The sequence below is a fragment of the Urocitellus parryii genome, chromosome 13 (genome assembly GCF_045843805.1).
Source record: "Urocitellus parryii isolate mUroPar1 chromosome 13, mUroPar1.hap1, whole genome shotgun sequence".
Classification (NCBI taxonomy): Eukaryota; Metazoa; Chordata; class Mammalia; order Rodentia; family Sciuridae; genus Urocitellus; species Urocitellus parryii.
In genome coordinates, this window is record NC_135543.1 from 45,324,170 (window position 1) to 45,349,446 (window position 25,277).

Below are 25,277 nucleotides of genomic sequence, written 5' to 3' on the forward strand. Positions count from 1 at the left end.
TCAGACCAAAGTGCTATACTGACAATGGGTTTCTGACCTGGCTGGAGAATCTGGAGAAACAGGGGATTTTACTTTCCATGGCCAAATTTTTTAAGTTTCCAACAGGGACTGAATATTAGTTAAAGTTTTGTTTTCCTGAAGGGAGACGAACACTTTCACATGATGAAAGAGACTTTCATAGTAGTTGCTAAGGACAGAAGGGGTGAGGGCAATTTAAATAAATTCAGACTTTGGTTTGCCAGAGAGCAAAGGAGTGCTCAGGTAGCCTGGAAATATAAGTAGCTCCTTGCACCTTAGTAAGAGAGCTGGAAAATAATAATTTGTGTCTTGTTTAATTGACAATTTAAACCGCCATAGTAAAGAAGGAGGAAAAAAATGCTAAGTGAGAATTTGGTGGGCCAATGTAGTGTTGGATTCAGGAAGCCTGGATTCTGGTACTGGTCATAACGATAACACTCAGCTAATATGTCTAGTTTCAACATTCTCATCTTTTAAGCAAGTTCATGATGGTCAGATTGTCTCTAAAGCCCTTTCTAACCTCCAGCATTTACCCAAATAGGTAATGTTGACTTCTTTTTTTTCCCCCCTACACTTTCCCGATTTATTGCTTCTCCGTAATTTTACATGAAAATGTAAAATGTTCTGAGATCTTTGAAAGTATGTGAGCCAACAAGTACAGTTTTGTGAAGTGTTTATTAGAATATTTCCTAGTAAATGAATAATGCCAGGTAGTGGTCAGCCAACTCTCCTGTGCCTTCTCAATCACATTTCCCATCTCACGTTTCCGATTTCTCTGAATGTTGGGAGCATGATTTGTTTTCAGAGGGATGCTAATCACCTTATAGTAGTTTTATGTCATCCTCTATTTCTCTTCAAGCCATAAAAGCTTTCTCCAAAATATAATCTGAAAGAAGATAGCGCACGTGGATTCACATGCTGTATATTTTTCTTTTAAGTGTGTTGTTGCTGTATTTTCTTTTGCTAATATATTTTGACACCTTATAGTTGTAACCTGCTGTTCTCTTTAATTGCTTATTGTTATTAATTATATAGTGGTAGCGTAGTTGGCTGCTTGAGCCACTTGGCTGTAAAGAAATTCATTTATCATTATTGCTGTTGGAGCTACAGAAAATTGCCAGAATTCTATCCAGAGATGAATGTTTTTGAGCTCCCATCCAGTAAAATTTTGAACATGGGTCAAATCTTTAAGTGTTTTCTCTCTGTTGCTATCCTTTGCTTTTTTCTACCCTATGCTGTGAGTAACTTCATTTGCTGTGTTATTTTTTTCTTTTTAAAATTTCAGTCCTGGATTTGCTGCCCTTTCAGTGAAGGTTATATATTGTTTTTAGCACTCTATTTAGTGGCCTGTCCGAATAATAACCTTTCTTTTCCTCATATTCCTAACCATAAATTTTTCTTCTTAGAGTTTCTTTGTAATAACATTCCTGCTTTTACAGCTTTGTTATGAGCACATTTCATTTTAAATCATTAATGCTGATTGGACATTACCTTAAGCCCCAACTCACATGAAAGTGATCCTGATGCCCTTAAAAATTACTATAAAACCCCTACTACTCACTCAGTAAATAATCATATGTATTTGGACTTCCCGATTAGAAAATTGCTGGTATGTTGGATGAAAGAATGAAGGAATGATGTTATATGCCAACATGGGAATGTATACTGACATACACCCAACTACTTCCTGATGGCTGTAGTTTCTTTAAATCTGGGCTTAATTTAGAATACATGACCCCACAGCTGCATGTGCCATAGAGCAGCCAGGCCAGAGTGCTTCTCCGCCTTCTGGCAGCATGACATTAAATTCACACTAGTTAAGCCAACTTAAATTGAGCCTCCTTGAACCTTCCTAAATAAAACTAGTGGCCTTAATTACAATCAGGCAATTTAAAGGTTATGGAGCTCTAACTAGTACCGCAGTATGTCACTTTAATAATGCACAGGAAAATTTCTCTAAGGGGTGGCATCCTTTGATTAGAAGAATTCAAGTTTCACAGCACATTTTCAATAAACTGTTTTTTAGAAATCTTATTGCATTTATGGTGCCATTACCTTTTTTTTTTCCTGTTGTTGTTCTTCAAGGCCAAGTTTCTGAGGTCACAACAATAGAACGATAAAAATGAGACTCATTTGCAAATAACGTACAGCATGGTGACTTGCATTGCTGCTTAACAATGTTCTTAGTATTGCCACCAAGTGACGTGGAGCAGGACACAGGCTCTTACTATTCAGAGATCTGGTCCCTCTTCCACCCCCATGTGATTGCAATCCATGACTTTTGCTTTTTGGAGAACTGGGATTTCGAACAGCACAGTTTAAGAGAAAATACGTTAGCTTCACAGATAAGTAGGCAATCATATAGTTTTTAGGAAGATAATTAGCTTTGAAAATGCCCAACTAGCTTCTTGCCTCAAACCAGTGGTTGTCCACGTCCATAACATTTGCAGAAACTGTTGAGTCTCATTCCATTTCTTTTGTTTGTTTGATTTGTTTTTCAGTTTGCTTGTTTTGTTTTTAATCATCAGTAGTAGCAGGCTGTGCTTTCTAGCAAGGATAAACAGCTTTTCAGTGTTTGGAGACTCTCCTTCAGATAACTAGTGGCGTTATGCCAAGCACAAGAAGATTTAAAAAAAAAAGAAAAAGAGAAGGCCCTGACCCTTGCCATAAACTCAGCACAGCAACGCGAAAACATGCCTGATGAGCACTGTGTCCAGTACACAGCTCGGGTTGCTGGCCCACCGCTGTGTGGAATTAATATTGACTATTGCACTGTCTCAGTTCTCAAAGATGTTTTCCCAATAGAGTTAACTTTAAGGCAGGTTACATTTAGTTTATGCTGCATGAACTATCCTCTTTCGATTTTACCAATTTGTGTGTGTGTGTGTGTGTGTGTGTGTGTGTGTGTTGTCTATCTCTTGAAGGTAAATATACCTGTACTTCCACCACCAGTGCCACAAGTCCCAGATGCGAGGGCATTAATAGTAGGTAGTTGATATCAAACAAGAAATTTTAAGCAAAGAATATAATAAACATATACATATGAATTAAATAATTAGTAAAAAGACTAGAACTTTGTAATGTAAGAATGCACAACATTAAGAAAAAGTTTTTATGGGTTATGAATATGTGATGAAGAGGCATCACTATGACTTAGGACAAATAAAAGGCAATTATCTTCTTTTTCTTTTTTTCCTTAAGGTGCTCAGAATGAATTCAGAGGTGCTCTACTATGAACTACATCCTCAATTCTCTATTATTTTAAACTTTGAGACAGGGTTTTGCCACATTGCTAAAGCTGACCTCAAACTTCTATAGTCTTCCTCAGCCTCCCAAATAGCTGAGGTAATAGGCATGAATGTGCCACTGCACCTGGCTTATGTCTTTTGTATGGTATGTTTTTTTTGGGGGGGGGATTTTTTTTTTTACATTTCAGACATAAAATGCATAATAACATTTTTCCTCTTAAAATAAGAGACAAGCTTAGACTTACCACTTGCTTGCAAGAGATACGTTGACCAATTAGACAGCTACTTTGTAAATGCTTTATTTGCCAAAGCATTTTAATATTATCTCAGAAAATAATAAAATCAAGCAGTGTAAGGTATTTTTCCAATCCATTATGTGTCGTGAAAAGGGTTTCACGTACAGGGTAATGAAGCAAAGATTTAAAACTTAAATGACAATAAATATCATTTTGGGGTCAGTCTGGGTAATTTTTTTCTAATGAAATCAGACATTGGACTAGCTAACTAAATATCTCCCACACATTCAATAGATATTTACCGAATCTCAGCTATGTGCCATGTAAGAGGCACTTGGCATGGATCAGTGAACAAAACTAATACCCTTGCCCTCCCAAAACTTGCACTGTAGAAAGAATTGACATATAACCCCTAACTTAGTTCTTGACGCTGTCTTGGTGTAAAGATGTCCTGGGCTGCCACCTACTACTTTTCAATAGACACAGCAGAAGCTGAAATGCATTCCTGAATTGGAAAGGTGCCATTTCCAATCATATTGCACATCTAATCTGTTAAGCAAAATGCAAGTCAGTGTTTTATCCCTGCCTTCGCTTGCTCACGAGCTTTCTGTTATGGCAGAGGACAGGTCAGCACTAAAGACAAGGTGGTGAAAAACTTTTTTGCAAGAAGAATGTTTCCTGTCCTGTATTCACATGATCATAAGCAAGGGAGGAAATTGTTCATGGAAACTAGGTCCCTTTCAGGGGAGCATAGTCGTGTAGACTGAAGTCAAAGCTTTATACAGGAAGGTAAATTATTTATTTATTTATTTTTTTATTGGTTGTTCAAAACCTTACAAGGCTCTTGACATATCATATTTCAGACATTAGTTTCAAGTGGGTTATGAACTCCCATTTTTACCCCAAATACAGATTGCAGAATCACATCAGTTATAGTAGAGGATAGGAAAGGTAGCAGAATACAACAGGAAGGTAAATTTTTTAAGAGCAAAATTTTCTAAACAGATCTGGAGGATGTATTCCAGACTTGTTCTCAATCCTCACTCCCACCAGAGCCTTTTTCAGGCTAATAACATTTTCCCTAAGAAGCATGCACTAGTTTCTTCTTTTCTTGGTTAAGAATATTTTTTCTTGGGATGGGGGAGACAATGTGGTTTTATCAGTGCCCTTCCAATAACTTTTGTTGTTATTGTTTTGTTTGTTGCTGTGTGGTACTGGGTATAGAACTCAGGGACTTGCCTATGTTAGGCAAGTACTCTGCCACTAGGCTACTTCCCTGGCCCTTTTTATTTTTCATTTTGAGACAAGGTGTCACTAAGTTGCCCATGTTGGCCTCAAACTTACCATCCTCCTGCTTAAATCTCCTAAAGAGTTTTTTGGTTTGTTTTGTTTAATAAAGCATTTGAAGGAAAAATTTTTATCTTTAAAACTATTTGCTAGCACTATATTTCTCACTGAGACTTCAACTGTGTGTCCCAATGTTTAGATCTAGAAAGAGGAAAAGAAAGAACTAGAGATGCCAGAATATTGGTCAGATTTGAGCACACATGTAATCCTAGTGACTCAGGAAGCTGAGGCAGGATTGCAGGTTCAAAGCAAAAGTTCAGCAAAAGTGAGGCTCTAAGCAACTCAGTGAGACCCTGTCTCTAAATAAAACACAAAATAGGGCTGGGGATGTGGCTCAGTAGTTGCATGCCCCTGAGCTCAATCCCTGGTACCAAAAAAAGAAAAGAAAGAAAGAACTAGAGATGCCAGAGTATTGGTCAGATTTGAAAGATATCTTAGTCCATGTGCCTATTCCTATTCCCCACTTGTGCCAAAATATCACTGCTGAATCCCCACAGTTGGAGGAAAGCCACCTTTTTGGTGGGTTGTTTGTTTTATCATTTATTACTTGAACAACCATGCAATGTTTTCTCCTTCATGAGAATATTCTAATAGGTGCTTCACATAACCAATAACAATAGCCAAGGTATTGGATGATATTGCATCTCAGAGCATCAAAAATCCCACTGCCTGCCTCTCCCATCCCTACCCACCTGGACCTCCTGCTAGTTTCCAAGCTGCTGATGTTTATGGGGCTCTAGGCAGCCCCTGGGCTCTTTAAAATCTGCTGGGTACCATGCAGCCTACCCCAGTTGAATCATTTCCTGCTTCAGCCCTGCTGATAATGAGAAGTTCAAGACAGGAAATAACAGTGTCACTATCAGTAGCTTTGCTTATAAAGCCCCAAAACATTTTAGTCTTTAGACCATTAGCAAAAAGAAAAAAAAAAATTCAGCCACTGAGTCAAATGGAGGCCTGCACCTTGATGATCTTTGTGAAGTACAATTCTGGTGGAGGCACACAGTATTAGCATTTGGCTTTTCTTGAGATGCCTAAGGGTTAAGCACTTTGCACACAGAGGGTCAAAGTCTAGGGCCCAGGTACTCATTTTCTCACACTCCCAGTGCCCTTTATTTTATTCTAAGAGTCTTGCGCTTATATCTCATGTTCCTCTCTCAGGTGGCATAAAAATCCTGACAGTGGCAGACATTCCCATATTGCCAGTGAGAAAACTGCAAGAAGTGTTAGTGTCCGACTTCCAGCAGCATTCATTTTCATGTTAAATTGTTCCAAAGAATAAGGGCAGAACTTGGTAACTGATGTTGGGGGGTGGGGGAAAGGTTCACACAATGTTCAGTACTCTCCAATGCTGCCTTACTTTGGGGGCTTAATGACTAATCTACTGGCAAGACTTTGAAGCCTAAGTCATATTCTCCACTGCCAAATTAGCACCTCAGTGTGTTTATGTTACAGTTGTGAAATATGTGCAGTATGTAATACAACAAATTACAGTGGCTGGAGTGCCATGGACCTGGAAAGAATGGGATGGCTGTGTGCATGGCAAATTACTGCACAGCCTGCCTATTTTTCTACCCCTGGTTTCTAGAGTGAGCCGATGTAGCCGAGGGGTGAGTTTTGTCATGTGTGGCTTTGCTTTGTTACTCCTCAGACCCCTGGCTTATAAATGTGTGCTTGGAAATTAACTCAGGGAAGAGGAAAAGCAAAGTAAAACGTGGGGTGTTGGGAATTGGTTTAAGGCATAGTTTTCTTGGATTTAAAAAATATATATATATGTGTGTGTAAGGATATAGTGGTGCACACATCCAAACTGGAAAAATTACAACTGCAGGGCATTTGATTCCTCTGCTTGGATTCTGAGGGCAGAGTTGACTCCCACTCAGATCAGAGCTTTTAAGAATGGCCCCTGCCACATGATGATGTACCAGGAGAGGTTTATATCTGTGGACTTTAGCCTATAGATTTATGCGGTGGAAGAGGCTGGAGGACCCTCCTGGCCAGTCTCGAGGGTAAATGAGAGAAGGAGTTCTACTTATAAACCGTTACAAATTGGTCCTCAGTAATGGCTGTTGTGTTGATCAGACGATATAAGGGGGCCCCCAGTGATTCCAGAGATAACAGCTGCATGTAAGTCAGCCACTGAACATTTGCTTGTAGCTGCTCTAGATTTTTGTTTTTATTGAAGGAAAAGGAGTATAAACATGGGACACACAGTCTGGAGGCTGCTGAAAGGGTTTCTCTTGTTTAAAGCTTATATTGAAATGTCAGTGTCTTGTGTTATACTCACAATGGCTACAGTGCAGCTCATAATTTGATTTGAAGCTCATGCAAATATTGAGCATCCAAATGGTAACTGTTATTTCTTTTATTATCAAATGGGCTGATTAATAGTTGCTCCTCTCTGGGTTTTATACATTGGAGAGAGAGAAACTACCATTCCTCTTTGAACTGGCTTTAGAAAAGCAGATTGTTTCTTAGAGCCCAAGTTTTGTCGATGATTATCACATTTTCCACTAAGGCAACGAGGCTGTGCTTCAATTATGTATGCACACTCTCTCCTTTGAAACGTTTAATGTTGGAGTAAATATTTACATGTGCATCAGTCTCTTTTATGTAGACTTGATTTGTGTTTACATTTATGTTCACACTTAAATGAAGATTAACAAATGGAAATAATTATTTCTGCTGAAATTTCTATACATGTAAAACTACTTCTCAATTACGTTCAAGCTATCTTTGGTTGTTCCTTGCTGCGGGTGATGGGGACTGGAAGTTGCTGGCCTCTAGCATGTTCTCTATGGTGGGGCACTACTCTTAACATTGAACCCACATTGCTGGATACATGCATACCCACCACCCAGTATGCAAGAGGGAGGGATATTCTTCTCATTCAGCTGACTAATTTACACTCTGATGTTTCTCTCTTTCCTTGCGCTAATTTCCTGTTTTCACATATATTTGGCTAGAATGCTGATAAGTCTAATGTGCAAAACTGGAGTTTTTCTATACTCAGTAAAATTGCTCCTGTCCTATATAACTTTTTGACTATCAAAATTTCAGTGTTGAAATCAATATTTATTAGTAGAATATAGGAAGGATAGCTTGTTTTATTTCTCTCTCTCTCTCTCTCTCTCTCTCTCTCTCTCTCTCTCTCTCTCTTTTCTAATTTCAAAGTAGCCTACAGAGGCAAATCATATGTATCATAGAAAGTCTGGAGAATAAGATAAGCAAAAAGAGGAAGAAAAATCTGGAAGTTTCATTTAAACATCCCATCTATAACTCTTCATAAAAAAATAGGACTGCACTAGCTTATTATGTCCTTAATGGAATATTGTAATGGTTATTAAATCAATTGACTCTGAATCTCTTTTTAATAAATGAGTCAGACTGTATTATCCAATTACCGTCAGCTGCTACCTTTCCGGAGAGCAGAAATGGTTACTTTGATTGAATTTTTTAAGCTTTCTGGCACCTTTAGGGAGAAACAGGAAGAAGGCAAGGTGCAAGATATAGCTTCAGGGGCAGCAAAGCCCAAGCCTTGGGTTCACCTGCAATCAGAGGTGTTGATAGCATCACCTCATGAGTTTTTGAAAGAAAACCAGGTTTAACTCAGTCAGATTTCCCCCATGCTAAGGGTTTCTAGAAAGTCTTTGAAAATGAAGATCGTGCTGTTAGCATTACACAAAGTAAATACAGAATGCATGAGAGGAGAGTTAGATTCTAAGGATACACTATTGAAATTCTTTTTGTACGTTACAGTAGTTTTCTATTACTCCTATGCCTCTCCTCCTTCATTTAAAAATTATTTATTTAATGAGTTATAAAAATGTTTTGGGTTTTTCTTCTCTCAAACTTCTTATGCATTTGACCCTGCAGTAATAACAAACAAGTATGAGCATGAGAAGAAGGAGTAGAGAAGGAAACAAAGGTGAGAGGAAGTGGCAGTCTGCTCACTGTCTGCATTAGGGCACTGTGGATTTTGCTTATCTCACCATTTGTTGAGTAAGAGCAAAGATGTATTTTTCTCCCCTACTCAAATAATTAGGAGATCACTTTATTGGATGAGACCTCAGTGCATAGCTTACAAAGAAAAGGCATGTAGGACCTTTAGTATCTTTCCAAGGTTGAGATGTATTTTTAAGCTGTAAAAATAGTTTGGAAAATACTAGATGCAATTGTTTTCATTGATGTCACTTTGCCTCCACAAATAAGTGAACCATCTGTACTAACAATGCATAAATACATTAATAACTATATATCATATTTTGGGGGGGTCAGTTGACTAAATTCAGATTATTTGACAATTTGACCTCTTTTCTTTGGATAAGAAATAAGTAAAAAATTGTTGAAGACATTTTCTTTGCATTCATATATACATATGCTATTTAGTTTTCCTTCTGTTATTCTTCCAAATAAAATACTCATAGTCAAAAAGGAGACTATCATATTAAAAAAACACACCCTAATTTGCATAATTCCTTTTATGTATATGTAGCAGTCAATCCTTATCTCCAAGGAAAAGCCCTACCTACCAGGTCCATGTATATCACTTCACACCTGTTAGAGTTTAAGAATTCTGGAACAAATGTATACCAGCTCTCACAAATAGGCCACATCTTGCTTCTTATGCAAAACAGATATAATTTTTTTTATTAACTATTATTACGTTAAGTGTACATTTTATGGGATACTATGTAAGAATAAAACATACCATTTTAAAATGACATTAAAATTCTTAGTTACCTTCTTACTACTCAAAATAATGGTATGACACATTGAGTTAATAGGAAACTTTTAAATTAGGCAAGTATTTCTAATGATTAGTTTGCTGATCCAGTGCCTACAATAAATAGTGTTTCTTGTGTTTCTTAATGAATAAAATTTGGAAATTTTATGGTGACTTTAGGATTTAAAAAAAAAAAAGGAAACAGATAGAAAAAAAATGCTTGATCTTATATAATCCCTAAAGCTTTTTGTATAACCCCTTGTCATGTCAGTAGGCACAATTAAACTTCCTCTTACATAATTATAATCAAGGAATTTACTCTGCCACCCAAATACAGAGTAGGTTTTTATCTCTTGTGAAATGTAGACAGTACTGGGTGGCTTAATTAGTGCTTTGCTTCTCTTTTTACAAATTCAAATCCTATGCTTCTAAAGACTCATACTTGTGTGAGAAGAAAGATTAGGAATACAAATAGAGTGATTTTTCTTCTGGTTAGCTAATAATAACTCACTTTGTAATTGGGCTTTTGTATCGCCAGTGATATTAGCTGAAGGACTTACACAAGCGTGTTGTCTTTGAATGGAAGGAAATAACTTTGGAGTTTAGACTTGTCACCCTCACAGCAGGAGCATGTCTTGCATTCCCTGGATGTAGGCTAGCTGGCACAGATGTCCCTTGGAAGTATTTTTAATTATTGCAAATAAGAGAAGGTAAAAGTATAACTTGATAACAAGCCAGGTTACAGTGTAGCTTCTTCCTCTTCCTAATAAGTAGTCTTGGGAGTAGCAGGTATGTGCCCTGGCCTATCTGTAAGATCATGCCCTGGGGGGGGGCGGGGGGCAGCTGCCTGGATTTAAGTTCTGGCTGCTCCAGTTGTTAGGCCTTCTGACTCAGAGAAAAGTTATTTAAACTCTCTGGGCCTTGTTTTGCTCATCTGTAAAATGGGACTAACAAATAGTATTCCTCACAAGGTAGTAGTGAAATTCAGTGACTCCATATCTGCAAGCAACAACAACAACGCCTGAAACATAGGAGGCTCTAAGAACATTCTCCAGGTTGTTCTAGCATGCTGGTCTCCATGGCTTATGATTCTGAATTGTAAGGATTTAAAATAATCCTTAGATTCTTAATTCATAAACATTTCAATGAGGAAAAAATCAACATAAAAGTGTACTGTGAACTATTTATCCAGCAATTGTTGAGCCATTGAAATATTTTTCTGCTATCTTGTTGCTGCTAAAGAAAAATCCAGGACTAGTCCAAAGTGAGCCTGGAGCTCATGAAAATAGTGAGAAAGATAGGCAGACTGGATCTGAAAGCACATTCAAAACTGTCTTACAAGGGTACGGTAACAATGAACTGGGAAGAACGTGAGGGACTAGAAATACAAATTCAGAAAAGAACATTGATAAAGTATTATAAGCATTAGTACTATTGCAGAACTACGGAAAGCCTTGGAAAGAGAAAGACTACATCAATGGAAATACCATTGAAAACCTTGTGTCTAGGAATAGAAGTTTCTAGAACCTTCTAGGTAAACCTAAGGAGAGGCATTGAGGAAGAAGGTATCCACCTTTTTCTATGGCGCCTTTATTTTAGGATTTTGTAAATAAGGAGCCCATAAAAATCGTGATAATTAAACTACATGCCATGTTACTGATATACTATTTATACTTTAAAAGCTTAATAAAATGCATTGGCCCTAAGATACAATCTGACTTCTGATTATCTTTGGATTTAAAATTCCAGAAATGTTTTAAATTGATATAAACTCGTAAATAATCAGAAGCCATATACTACTACATGTTTATATTAGGTGATAGAAATAGTTTAACGAGTGTGATTGTAGTTAATTCACTAGTCTATTAAAGTTATGATGGGTTTCACCTTTTCTGTTAATGCACTTTCCTTCACAGATGAAGGACTGAACCATGAGTGCAAACTCTGCAGCCAGACCTTCGACTCTCCTGCCAAGCTCCAGTGCCACCTGATAGAGCACAGCTTTGAAGGGATGGGAGGCACCTTCAAGTGTCCTGTCTGCTTTACAGGTAGGAGGCTTCATTAAGAAAACTGGAAAGTTGTGTGGTCACATCATGTCTTCCCTACCAGACCATACTGCCCAGAGCTATGGCCTTTTAGAGAGAGGACGTCAGTTCAATTTGGGGGGAAGATGTTTGATCTCTGCTGATTAGCATTATTGATTGCAGCCTATTTAAAGGCTCGAATGGGCAGGAAGGTTAACTGTCAGGATGAACAAATGGCATTTCAAGTTCTCTCACAAGTTTGCACTTTTACATTTGGAAAACGACATTCCTGTTGTGTTCACTTTTTTTCCCTCTCAATGTTAAAAGGTTAGCAGGCCAAGGCCGCCTGCATGAGGCTGCTTTTTAATCATAAGATGTACAACTAAAAGTGCAGCCGGTTGTCAGCACTTGTCTGTTACTTAAACCTGGAAAATTTTGTAACATTCTACATAAAAAATAATAAAGATACAGTTAAAACGCTCCCCAAATTCTTTGAACCATAAAACCAATTAGACTTATTTCCTATGAAATTAGATTTTTAAAGTTGATATAAATTTATCCTTTTAAGAAAATTTATTAAATGTTATAGCATTATGGTTTTCAGGGGTGGAGGAGAAGATGTAAATCAAAAATTCTCATTTGAAACCCCTGGGAATTGAAATATGATCACACATATTTCTGGTATTGCCCCAACAATGGCAAAGTTGTTTTGGAAAAATCCTTGATGATTATTGTGTATATATGTTGGACTTGGTCATCAAGCCCCTCAAGTCTATATTTCCTTTTTATTTTTCCAGGGGTAAAGTGTGTGTGTGTGTGTGTGTGTGTGTGTGTGTGTGTGTGTGTGTTTGTAGAGAGAGAGAGAAAGAATCTCAAAATTGACTTCTTTGTTTGAAGAGCAAAATTCCAAGCATTGATTATTTACCTCCACTGTCTTCAACCTATAGATTTCTGTTCTGCAATAACACAGAAAGAGAAGAGTGCACATTTGTCTCCCAGTTCACAAAATAGTACCTGAGCAAGCTGATGGCTCTGCCTTCCACAGTTGCTTGTTTGGCTCCTTCATTCCATAATGACTGTCCATTCTTCTTTTGGAAGTCTTTCTTTTGTTTTCTTCCAAATTTTATTTTTTTTTCAATGTGTTCACCCTCAGTGGTATGTATCTTACAATATAAGGAGTCAAGAGTCTGGGTTCCTTACAAAAACTCTTAATAAGTCCTCATAAAGGGGGACTGGGTCATAGGTCTCCTCACAATTAAGACTCCTAATAAAATAGTTCTTTCATGTTGTAGCCAGAGACCTCATAAAATGTATTAAGTTATAAGGAGATTAGTTGCAAATCTGTATAAAAACCTTATTTCTTTTTGGTTGAGGGGGGTGAAGAGACAAAACTACATTAATCATGAACAGTCTCCATTTTTTGTATAGACAGACCTGAATTCTTTTAGTGTTTCTTGAAGTAATTTAGAAATAACAATTTTTTAAAAAAATAAAAAGCTTCCAATATAAAACATGTTAGGTGGGAAATGAAATCTGAGCAGTTTTTAAGGTAATGAGAAATGTGATTAAAATGTATGACTCACAAGAACAATATTCTAATATTTTAGGTTGGCTGGCAATTAGAATAATTTTAATGATTAGAGTGGAGTCAAAGTCAAATGCCAACATCTTTAATAAATCCTTTCCCTGCCTATACAGATTAATATTGTAGATGCAAACTTTTTTAGGTCACAGTGCACCAGGCATCCATCAGAAGTCAGTTCTGCCAACCCAAACACCGCCTCTGGCATATACAATTTAATTATTAATAGTATGTCTCCTAGGTAAACTGTTACACAGTCTTAGGGCCTTGTTTTGTAGTCATTAAAATTGAACATGTTTATATTATTGAAACCCTTGCATTCAGTGTGTAGGCTGAGTTGATCTTAAAGTATCCAAAGAGAATTTACCTGCCGTTCTGTTGCACATTTATAGACAGTGCCCCAGAGTAGCTGTGGGATATAATTTTTAGCATTAACACATTTAAATAGAGAACTGTTTGCTAGCTATAACTTTAGGCAAATACAATAAACAGGGTTTTGGCATCTATGATTTCTTAACCTGTGGGTTGCTGAGAAATAGGAGTCATTTCTTTTGAGACAGAGCTGTGCATTTGACAATTTTCAGCTTTATTTTAAAAGATTTATAGGGAGCAGGGCTTCCATAAACCGTTGCTTTGGAGCTATTTGGGTCAAATTAGGTGCTCGGTAGAGTACATCTTAACAAAAGCCAGAGACCCAACCATGAGCAAATGGGACTCCATTGTCCCCAGGTATCCGGCAGTGAGTCACACCCAGGAGGTGTGCCGTTCAGCCTGGTCTGCCAGTTCATGAGGAGTCATCAGCTTAGGGCATTTCAGAAACAAAATAACCCAAGTTCACCGTCCTTTTATCATTTCAGTGTTTGTTCAAGCAAACAAGTTGCAGCAGCATATTTTCTCTGCCCATGGACAAGAAGACAAGATCTATGACTGTACACAATGTCCACAGAAGTTTTTCTTCCAAACAGAGCTGCAGGTAATGTCTTCATGAGGAAGATGGGGATTGAACCTAGTTGCTATGCTTTGGGGAAACAAGGGCATTTTAAATGTGGATTCACAGTACCACTCACCCTGGGCCACCATGATGCTTTGTGTGTTTGGGGGCAAAGGGAAAATTAGACACCAGATTAATAGACACCAAAGTAATTTTGCCTCTGGCTGCTGTCAATCATAAAAAGAAACTTGAACAGACCTATAATTGGACCTTCTGACCCAGTGTGAGAATTGTAGGGGTCAGGTTTATTGGATGGTGGGATCATTCACCTCACTTGTCATGGCTCATTCTCCCAAATCCTGTTTTATTCATGCTCTGTTCCCACTGGGTTCCAGGCTGGATGGTTGTCCAGGTTATTGTTGTCCTGAGGGGCTGGCCTAACATTGGGAGGGAGAAGAGAAGAGAAGGAAGAAACTATTCTCTTTTCCAGTATGTGTTACTTCCATTTAGTGAAATAGAATGATCATTAATAAAACAACAGTCTTATAGTTGAAAACTTTGGCACCCAAAGGTGTTAGCTTTAGCCTTGAGTATTCCAATTACCAGACATGTGACTGACCTTGGTCCATAACTTCTCTGCACCTCAGACATGAAGAAAAAATAAACAAACTTAACATGTACAGGGCCGCTGAAAGGTGAAAATGAAATAATGGGTGTGAATATAAGGTATATTATATAACATAAATGTTTGATTATTTTGATTAGTCTGAGCAATAGACTGGCAATTAAAATATGAGTCAGAGACCTGAATTCTACCCAAGAAATGTCACTGGTCATAGAATAAAACTAATGCTTTTTCTTTCTGTTACTTCATCTGGAAAATAGGTAGATATCCTCATCTTTCTAAGGAAGGAATATAAGAGTAACATGGGTTTTCTTAAATCTTGTTGGTTCCTGTAGAGGAAATTGGAGTTCATAACTTCAATGACTTAAAATTATTTGGGTATTGTGAATATTATTATTAATAATAAAATTATTCCTCCTAAAGTGAGAGGTGCAATTAGTTTTCATCACTGAATCCCTGCAACAGGAGCTGATCTGGTTATCAGGTAGAGGCAAGACTGAGGAACTCAGAGCCCACCTGCTTCTCAGCCTGCATCCCACACGGAGCCTTTGGGGCACCTTTGTGCCTCCCTGTGCTCTGGCAAAGCCAGGTATATGTGAATTATGTATCAAAATAAAAGACTTGCAATTTATCTTCTCAGTTATCATTCTATAAGTAAACAAGTAGCATGTTACAGAGATGAAATAAGAACTATATTTAAAAGTGGATAAGCCCATTTCATTGTCATCATGTCAGTGGAGTAAAATGCAAGTTACCATCTCACCTTTTATCACTTCTAAAAATTCTATTCCATCACACCTGTTTGCCAATTGAATATACAAAATAAGCCAGTTATATTATTGTTTAAAAGCACATCTTACTAAAATAATCTAACTTTTTATTTTAAAAAGTTATAATTTTGGATTTGGTTTTATGAATCTAAAAGATATGGTCAGTATGCCTAATCATACTGTTAATGAGTATGTAAATTATGAAATGGAATGAACTAATAGTTAAAAATCAAAGTTAGATTCTGTAGGGACTTATATCTGTCTAACAGTCTTGAAAAAAAAATGTTTGCAACAAACTTCCACTTTTGTACTATATTCATAGATTCCAACCTACTTGTACCTTCAGTGTCTTTCATTAAATGACCCAACACAATGGCAGTGGCTTCTTTAGCTCAGACAAAATTAAGCAATGAAGCACATTCTTAAGGACTCCAGATTTCTCTTATGATTTGTTTTAGGGTTTCATGGAGCATACAGTATTCACTCTTTTCTATGATCAAGATAGACCTGTGGTTCTCAAACTCTTTAATCTCAGGAGCTCTTTACATTTTGAGAAATTATTGAGCATCACAAAGGACTTGGGCTTATGCAGATTACTCTCTACTGATAATTTCCATAATAGAAATTCAAATTGGGGAATGTGTTAATAAACACAGGATACAGCACACATTCTGTTGGCTTTCAGAGATGATGTCATCATACATCATGTAACCTCTAGAAAATTCTATAGCACACTCTTGAGGCAGTGAGGGTGTGAATCTCATATAATGTCTAATATTACTATGAAAATAATTTTGACTTTGCAGACTCTCTCAAAGTGTCAAGGAGATGACAGAAGCCCCGCATTAGTACAGAACATACAACTCTTTCTGAATCTTTGTGACCTTGTGAAGTCAAGCATCTCTCAAAACATTTCTGACTTCTTCATTCAAATTGTAATCTGGGCACAAATAAGGCTTGTTCTGTAATTCAAGGCTATAAGCATTAGTTTGCCAGTCCCTCAGAATCATATATATTTGGTCTTGATATAAACACTCAGGCTTAATGTGTGCCCCATTCCTTAGATAAGAACAGTGCTTATGGTTAGAATGTGATAATTATTATGAATCTGAGATGAAATATTGACTTTATAGTCAATATTTCTCAAAGCTATAATCTGTAGTCATGGGAATATCTGTGTAGGACTATTTTCTAAAATGCTCAGTAATAGCAGTGGCTTTAGTTACAACACATTGAGAAAAAATGGACCAGAAGTTTACTTTTTCTAGTTTTAAGAGTGTTTTCATTTTTATGTTTAAACCTTAGGGGTTCATGGTCCTGTGCATTTGCTTTCATTACCCAAATTACCTTAGAGGATGGGATTAATGTAATTTCAAAATATTGATTTCTTTTATATCCTGAATATAAAATGGGAATGGTTAAGTATACAAAAACTAGGATGGGGGGGGGAATCAACTGAAATTAAGGAAATGATTGTAAATAATAACATTAGAAAATGAAGTCATTTTATATGTAAAATAAATGTGAATTTTTAACCACTTGAACTCATCTACTTGTTTATGCCACTAAAGTTTAGAAGGAAGGACTTTATGCAGGAACCTATAAGACCAGATGTCCAAGAGCTGAAATCCTATTAGAAAACTTAACGCATATAATTTATTTGCCTCTTAGGGTGAGAATAATAGGGTAAGTATAGATTAAACATTCCAGAGTCACCCAGTAACATCACTGTGGAGTATTTTTAATGGCACAAAAACAATTGCATGATCATGATGACTTACATTTCTTTCACTGTTTATACCCAATTAAAAACATAAGATGTTTATTGTGTGTGGATAGACATGCTTTGTTGAATATACAACTTACATGCATATATGGACATGTCTATATGTCTATGTACGTCTATATATGGAGAGGAGGCAAAGCTAATGAAAATTGCCACTGCACTTGTGTGTGCAGTGCCCAAGTTTTTATATACATCTGGGTATTTACATACAGATGTAGATGGTGCTGAGTTGCTTTCATTTTCATTGCCTATAAAACCAGTCAGAACTTAGATAGTTCCTTGTTTTACACTATCCATCGTTTGGAAATCAAGCACTCAGGCACCATCCTTTGAACATCATCAAATCATCACTCTTTTTAGCGTTAGGCCAAATGACACCTCTGTTTCTATGTAGCACTCTAACTAGGCCATGAGGACATACCTTTTGCCAGTATGGAAGCTACAATCTACAGGCAGTTCCTAAACCTTGCTGACTAGATGTTCTAATTCCAGTCCAGAGATATAAATATAGATTATAATAATCTTTCTCTTTCAGTAAAATTTCCCCCACCCCATTTTTATAAGAAAATCTAATACACATCAAAGGCTGCCTTGGTGCTAGCAGGAGGGGAGAAGAGCTTTGGAATAAGAGTTCATTATATGAACTAAATACACACTTTATTATTTTAAAAATGAATGAACATGTTCAGTGTTTCACATGTTTTCCTAATAGACCTTAGTTTTCTTTTTTATTTTTTTTTTCAACAGAACTTAGGGAATCTGCTTTGAGAGAGGATGTATGGTCCAAGAATAATATCCTACAATATGTATTTGTACCCAAAGTGGTTTATACAGGTGTGAGCATGTGGTATGTTTGTAAAAATCTGTTGAATAGACCACTTTCTTCCAGTACATGAATTGCTATTTAGTTGTTGCCTCTAGAAAAGCTGCAATTGGATGGCAGTGATAAAAATCATCCTCTCCCAATGTGTCTCCTTAGAAAGTCCTACCAGCTGTCATGTTAGACCTTTCGTAGACACTGAGGGAATTCCTACCGTGAGGATGGAGCAAATATGCCCAGCCCGAATTTAGGGTCTGAGATTCTGCTATTTCAATTCCTTTGAAATCAAAGATGATTGTGATATTTTTCCCTTCCCTCCGTTAAATTATAAAGGCAGTGTTTTCCACATTCAAAATACAGTTGTCATTTGACATCCTGAGGGATATACCAAGATGTTCAAATATCACTAAATTTGAAAGATGTCATTGTCTCAAAAGAGCTGTTGGATTTTCTTCTCAAATCATCTTTTCCACCATATCATCTGATTGTAATGCGTATTTTAAGTTTTGGGGTCATATTTCTGAAAGAGAAATGAATTACCACATATGGGGGGGGACATACAAGACAACAATCCTACATTGAAATATGGCTGATCAGAGCCTCACTGGGTTCCCCACTAACTTAGCTTTTTGCCCCAAACTTGTCTTTTCAGTAAAGACACTTCCAATGTGTGTCTCAAATGATCGAATTCTATATTTTGAAGCATTTAGGAGTCCTATTCAATGGTTAAAAATTGCAAGTGCCATATATTCTGCTGTAATTAATTCCAGTGCCCAGATAATTTTTAATGAATATATTTTCTTATCACAAAAATATGATTCTATCTTTCTAAATTTACCATGATGCCAAAATGATTAGGAATATACCATATTTACAGTTTACCTGCAAAGATATGCATATAAACAACTCTTGCATGAGATAACATGTAATCAGTTGTATTCCAACAGAGGAAGTATTTATTCTACAACTGAGGGAATCATGTGGGAGCTGTTCAGGCCGGTTTCAAAGGATGTGTAATAGGCACTCATTGAACATTGCTTCACTGGCCTTCATCCTGTGTTCTTAGAGCTGACCTAAGAAAATAAAGTCAAGATGCCTCTTCATTAGAAATAAAATCTCTACCTCAGACACATTCGAATCATCCTTGGTTTTCTTCATTTCATGGAATAATTTTTCAGTTAATCATACTTTGACATAGTTTCACGTTAAGTTTTTTAAGCGTTCATCTTTTTCACGTGGTTAGGAGTCTTGCATTTTCTTTTGCTTCATGTTTTAGCATCTAACTAAAATGAAACATTTATACTTGGTTTTAGAAATGTAATTTCAAAGCAACACAACAACCCCCTCCTGTTAAGGGGGTGTGGCCAAAGTGAAAAGTTTAGTCTTGCCTCTCCATAAAAGTCAAGATGGGACCTGGTGTGGTGGACAGAAAGGTTAATTTTAGTTTATGTTGTTTACATATTTTCCTCTCCAGGAGGTTGACCTCTTCTTGCAAACAGGAGGAATGGGGAAGTGGATGTAACTACTCATAGCACATCTAAACAAAGTTCTCGTGAATCTGTTTTACCCCAATACCAACCTTCTCACAACTTTTCTGATTTTTTCAAGTGTTTAACTTATATTTTTCACAGAACTTAAAATTTCTTTTATTATTCCCACTCAAACAATAAAAATCAAAACACCATCCTGCCTTGCCTCCTATCTCATGGTCTTCCTCTAAGGCCCCTGGATGGGAATATTTGCCGGTCGCCATGTCTAGACCTGGCATATGTGATTCTGTAATATTCTGTTTGGAGGAAAGTCAGTCTGAAAGAGTCATTCCTGCCCCTTTCTGGTTGGTTTGGGCTGTGTCCCTTGACACTCTTCCCTTAGATCCTTGTGCTTCGGTCAGCCCCTAAACACATCACAAAGATTTTGAGATTTGTAGGAGTATAAATTGTGTCAAATGAGTGCGTGGTTCTGGAACTGGACCATTTTATACATTGCCTCATTTCTTTGCTTTGTGGGCCTGCAGGGCTTTAGAAGCAAATTGGTGCTACAGCAACCTCCACTTAATTTGCTCAGTGGTTAAATTGATCTATCTCTTTTATTTGATCAGATCTCCAGGAACCAAATCATTTGCATTGATTTATTGATTGGTGCTATGTTTCCACCATTAGTTTTGATCACTTTCAGCTGTTAATATTGGATAATTCAATCAGGATTGATTGGCCTTACCATTGAAGGCAGAAAGTTAATCATATAGGACACAGAAATAGGCATGGCAAACCTAACCTCAGTTTGACTATTGTGTTCCAGTCTCCCTCTATTTATGCAGTGTTGAAAAAGCTAGGGTTTTTCTTGAAAAAAAGAGGGAGCTTGCAATTTTATAGCATTCATAAAGCATCTAAAGATGAGGTAGTTTTATTTTGCTTTTTAATAAAATGACATCTAGAAATTAAGCAAGCATACAGAAAGATAAGCATGATTGTCACAATGAACTCATTTGGACTAAATGAGTAAATGCATTTTCAATTACCCGTTTTGTACCAATAAATGCCTAATCTGTGTATGCATGCTTGGAGGCACAACCTGGGCTCACCTTTTTCTAAATTTGGCCCTCACTGCTTTACCATGTGTCCTGGTCGTCAAATTTTCAAGAACCAAGTGGTTAATGTGAGTGAAGTAAGGGCAACAGAGGTAATTGCAATAAGCGGAAACCTCTTTATTTGCATTTGAATCGCTTCTACGGCACCCCAGCTCAGTTTTAAAAAATTCTCCATCCATTAATTTCTTGATGTTCATATCGATGGCTGATTTTCGCTATTAAAGAGGGAGCACCACCTCTTCGTTCTAGGATGCGTTCCCTCCTCCAACAGCCCTGTTGTTAGCGAGCTGCCATTACATTATTTTTTGTCTGGCCCAGAGTTGACGACAGATGGCCATCTCTGAACTGCCATCAGTGCGGCTTTATGGAGCATCCAGCTAGGGTGTACTGAAGAGCACTGCGGCCAGTTCTGCAGCCCCCTCCCTCCCCACCCCCTGGAAGTGCTCATCACCTCTGCCACATTCTGCTTTGGCTGGGCTTTGCTGGCCCTGCCATCTTCCACGTGGCCAAGACAGCCTGCTGCCACAGCACCGGAAGATCTGCCTCCATTAGGAGTGAGAGACTGCAGGCAAGAGTGTCCTGTGAAGACAGAGCTCTGTGTTACAGTGCCTGTGTAGTCAGATCCTTTGGAAAGATCTGGAAACCCAAATTTCTAGAACATTCTGCAACCCAGATAGGCACCTTGAACTCCCACATGTTACTATTTTAGATGTTTACTCCACACATTGATCCATTTCCCCACCTTAGGAGAGATAAAGTGCCAAGAATAGACCTATTGTGTTTACAAACTTTTGCCTATTGGAAAACATCACTTCCATATTCAACTGTTGTGATTATTAGGGTAAAAGAGATGGCAATCATGGACCTTAACTACCAGTCATCTGAAATGAGCAAATAATTTACTTCAGCATCTTTCTCAACCCATTGAGGTAGTGCTCCCTCAGACCGTCACGTGCTATTCTGTGCATTTGGAGAAAGATTGATAGACTGCCCTTGATCGGGTTTGCTAAGGCAAGGCGGCTTCAGAACCAAACGTGTATTTTAAGAGGAATTCACATTTGTATCCTTTATTGTTATATTTGCAGCGAATCTACAGCTCGTAACAGGCTCTGCCCTGCAGCTATGAAGGAGTAAGTTTCCCTTATTGGAGGGAGAGCAGTGTTCTGGAAAAGCCTGAGATGGGGCGGGTGAGATGAATGGTGCTTAAAAGCACTGCTCGGGGTGCTGTCATTTAGAACAGCAACTCCCAGGCTCTGAAGGGGAGTGAAAGGCAGGGTAAACGAGTCCTTTTTAAAAGTGGTGAAATTTCAAACTGCCTAAAATAACAGGTCTCCTTCATTGATAACTTCATTGAATGAGTAAGTGGAGAACTCACTGGGCAGGAACTGCTTTTGCATAGGAGGGGAAAGTTTGCAAAAGTGAGGCTTTTTCCTCCACTGGTGTGTGTGTGTTGGGGGGGTGGGGGGTGTGCTTCTTCCTTGTGTGGCCCTCCTCCTGCATTGATGAAGCTCCTCAGCTGGCAGAAGACCATCTCTTCCTGAAAACATGAATCGCCCATCAAAGGTTTCCTGTTTTGCATTGCCAAAACTTAATTTTATAATTGTCTGACTGACACCACTGGGCACATCTGCTAAGCTTGTGTGCCTTCTAGACATATAAAAGGCTACTGTGATACCATTAAAAATCAGCAGTGTGCTGTGCAGTGCTTTGAGTTTATAAGGGTGAAAGGTCATTGTGCAGGAAAATGGAACAGTATATTTGCTGTGAGACAGGCACCAAGACCTCACTCCCATACTCAGTTATAATTCATGACAGTACTGGTGGGAAGCCCTTATCCCTCTGTGGAGTTAATGCATCTCCACTGAAGCCTGCAGAGAGCACCCTGGGTCCCCCCACCATCTGTGCGCTCACTTCCGAGTGCATTCTCTCCTCTTTTCCCTCTCTCTCTCTTTCTCCTGAGATCTCATGGTGTTAATATCATCAGATGACTAACTGACTTGTAAAGGTGGTTCTCCAAAACAGGACTGTCGTTTAACTAGGGGAAGAACTGCAAGGAACACGCTATAGGGTTGTTCAATGTCTCATTTAGAAAGTGTCAATTAGAAAATAGACAAAGAAGCAGCAATTACCTTAAACCTATCCCTGACTCTGAGAGTCCAGGATGCGCTGCTAATCACCAGTGAGTAAGAGATACCCATGTTCCCAGCCATGGGAGGCCAGGGACACAACACAAGGTATACATCGCAATCCAAGTTCACCATGTTCGCAAGCTGAGTTCAGTGTCTGGAATCTGAGAATGTGGTTCTGAGAAGTCTTTGCCCACTGCGTCCATTGACTCCGGCCAGCTAGTGGCGTGAGCACCAACCCAGGCCCCAAACATGGCCTCATCTGTAATGTGGTGCCACTGGCTCTGAGGACCAGAGCTAATTACCTTGGGGCTATCGAGGCCCCAGTTCAAAATGAGCAAAGCCTGTGCCGTGATAAAATAGCCGTGGTGGAACAGCTGAAGTGGCAGGAGCAGAGATGGACGAACTTGCTGCAAAACGGCAGCAAGCCAGCAGAGGTTCACAGCATCCCCTTTGGGTTCCCTTCCTCCTCGCTCCTCACTCCTCCCACTTTCTGCTGGGCTCAAGAAGGTTGATGGGACCAGAGGAGAGTGTGTGTTAAAACCAGAGCTCGGACTGTACCTTGTTGTTGGTGGCTGACCCTGGATGAATCTGTAATGTTTCATAAGATGTGCCCTTAACATAGTGACAGCGTTAGTAGTCCTTTTAAAAAGATAAATCCAGGCCTGAAATACCAGTGTATGAACTTAACGGATGTGATGCCATAGGGGACCTACTGTGTTATAAACTCCAGAATGGCCTTTTGATACTCAGACTCGAGCTAATTCCAAAGAGGCCTTAGAAGAACCGCAGCAGGGTGAGAGGTCACGCGAGAAGACAGTAGCACCCACACGTGACGCAGCCTTGTGTGTAATTGGCTCACCGTCCCGGCCTGATGTTTGGGTGGCATTTGTCACGTCACCTCGTTCATCCTCCCAAGGAAAAGTAGGGCAAGAATGTCTGTGCTCACTGTCCAGGTTTTCCTGGGTGAAAGATCACTTTGAGATGACACAGCTGAGTAGTCAGCCTGAAATCCTGGTTGGTATTTTATTAATTTTGCACCAAGATAAATCCTGAAATTCTGACAAACTCCATGACAGGTGAAATTCCTTCTTGCAGAATCTTCTCAGCAAGAGGCTGCTCATTTCGTTCTGTTCCGAGGCAGGCAACAGGAGGGCAGCTTTATAATCAGCCCTCAAAGGACCCCCAGCCGCCCCAGAGTCTCGGGCTGATTGAATAACTCCTGGGCCTCTTCCCCTAGGCCTCCATCAGCGGGGGTCCTGTGGAAAGCAATCTCCCGCAGACTGGCACTGAAGTGAGCTTTAAACCACCATTTTCTGCTCTCCAGAGGAGCCTGGAGTACTAAAAGATAGATGGACTGCAGATATTTTATGAGAAACTGTCAGAAGAAGAGCAGAGTAAATGTTTTTTTCTTCTTCTTCTTTGAGTCACACACTACATCACTGTTGAATTTCTCCCAGCATCTTTTACATTTCAAGTAAGAAATTAATTGGTTGCTAACCTTTAATTCCCCCTCCCTCTTCTTCGTTGTCTTCCTCCCAGTTTTTTTTTTCTTAAATATTCACACAGAGGCCCTTTGCTTAACCACAGTTGCAGAAAATCAGTACCATTTGCAATGAAATATTTATAATGACAGAATGAAAAATTGGATTCATTTTCTGGACTGTAGCCGAACAGTCTGCAACTTTGTGCGGCATTGTTTAGCATCTCTCATTCCTCCCTTTTATTGGAGTCATTTTTGAAAACATACCGCATGTACGCTTACCTAGGCATTGGAGGGATGCCTACCCAAACACAGAGCCCAGTCTACTCTGTTTAAAAAAAAAAAAAAGAGGGGGAAAGAACATATTTGTGTTTGTGCTGCTATGTGGGGGGCAGGCGGATGTGGCCTGTAAAAGGGTAGAGAGGATGTGAACTCGGTCAAAAGGAAGAGCTGGGAGAAGTTTACAAAGACTACAGGAGACGGTGGGGCCTGCACTTTGTAGCAGAGCACAAATAGCAGTCAGCCTGCCATAGCATCTTGGGGCAGATTTATCAGGGACACGGGAAGGCAGAACTGTGGTGTGTAAATATACATCGTATATCATAGCTCACCTTCCCTTTTTTCCCCTTGGTGTTGGCTGTACAGGCTTTCCTTTCCACGTGACCCTCATATTCAGAGCTGCTTTCTTTCTAAAGGGGGTTGATTACTGCATTTTTTAAGAAATAAGAGACAAAGGACTTTGCCCGGACCATCCAGCATTGTATTTCAAACAGGGCCACCTCACAAGTGCCAGAGACACAGCAACACATTCACTCTTATTACAGGACCGGATTGGATGTGTAGTAAGATGCCTGGGAAGTAAATTGGGGTTCACCAAATAAGTTCTCACATGCCACTCCATAGACAAGGGGAAAGAGCCTGGCTTTTTATTTTCTCCCTCCATTGTAGGGTACAGCAAGGGGTCCCCCCCG

The 25,277-nt window shown here is 38.7% G+C and overlaps 1 protein-coding gene across 3 annotated transcripts in view; it reads left to right on the plus strand.

The window, feature by feature from the left end:
• The window catches only part of Znf521 (zinc finger protein 521), a 270,296-nt gene that overhangs the window by 230,093 nt on the left and 14,926 nt on the right, over window positions 1–25,277 (plus strand). The window contains exons 6-9 of one of the 3 annotated variants that reach the window (XM_026388050.2): window positions 11,489–11,620; window positions 14,036–14,151; window positions 15,200–15,323; window positions 17,076–17,153. In XM_026388050.2, coding sequence (XP_026243835.1) covers window positions 11,489–11,620; window positions 14,036–14,151; window positions 15,200–15,323; window positions 17,076–17,080 — 377 coding nt within the window. In that variant the 3' untranslated portion in view covers window positions 17,081–17,153. Of the gene's footprint in view, window positions 1–11,488; window positions 11,621–14,035; window positions 14,152–15,157; window positions 15,324–17,075; window positions 17,154–25,277 lie in introns of those variants that run through there. The other 2 variants (XM_026388052.2, XM_026388051.2) reach the window with 2 other exon arrangements.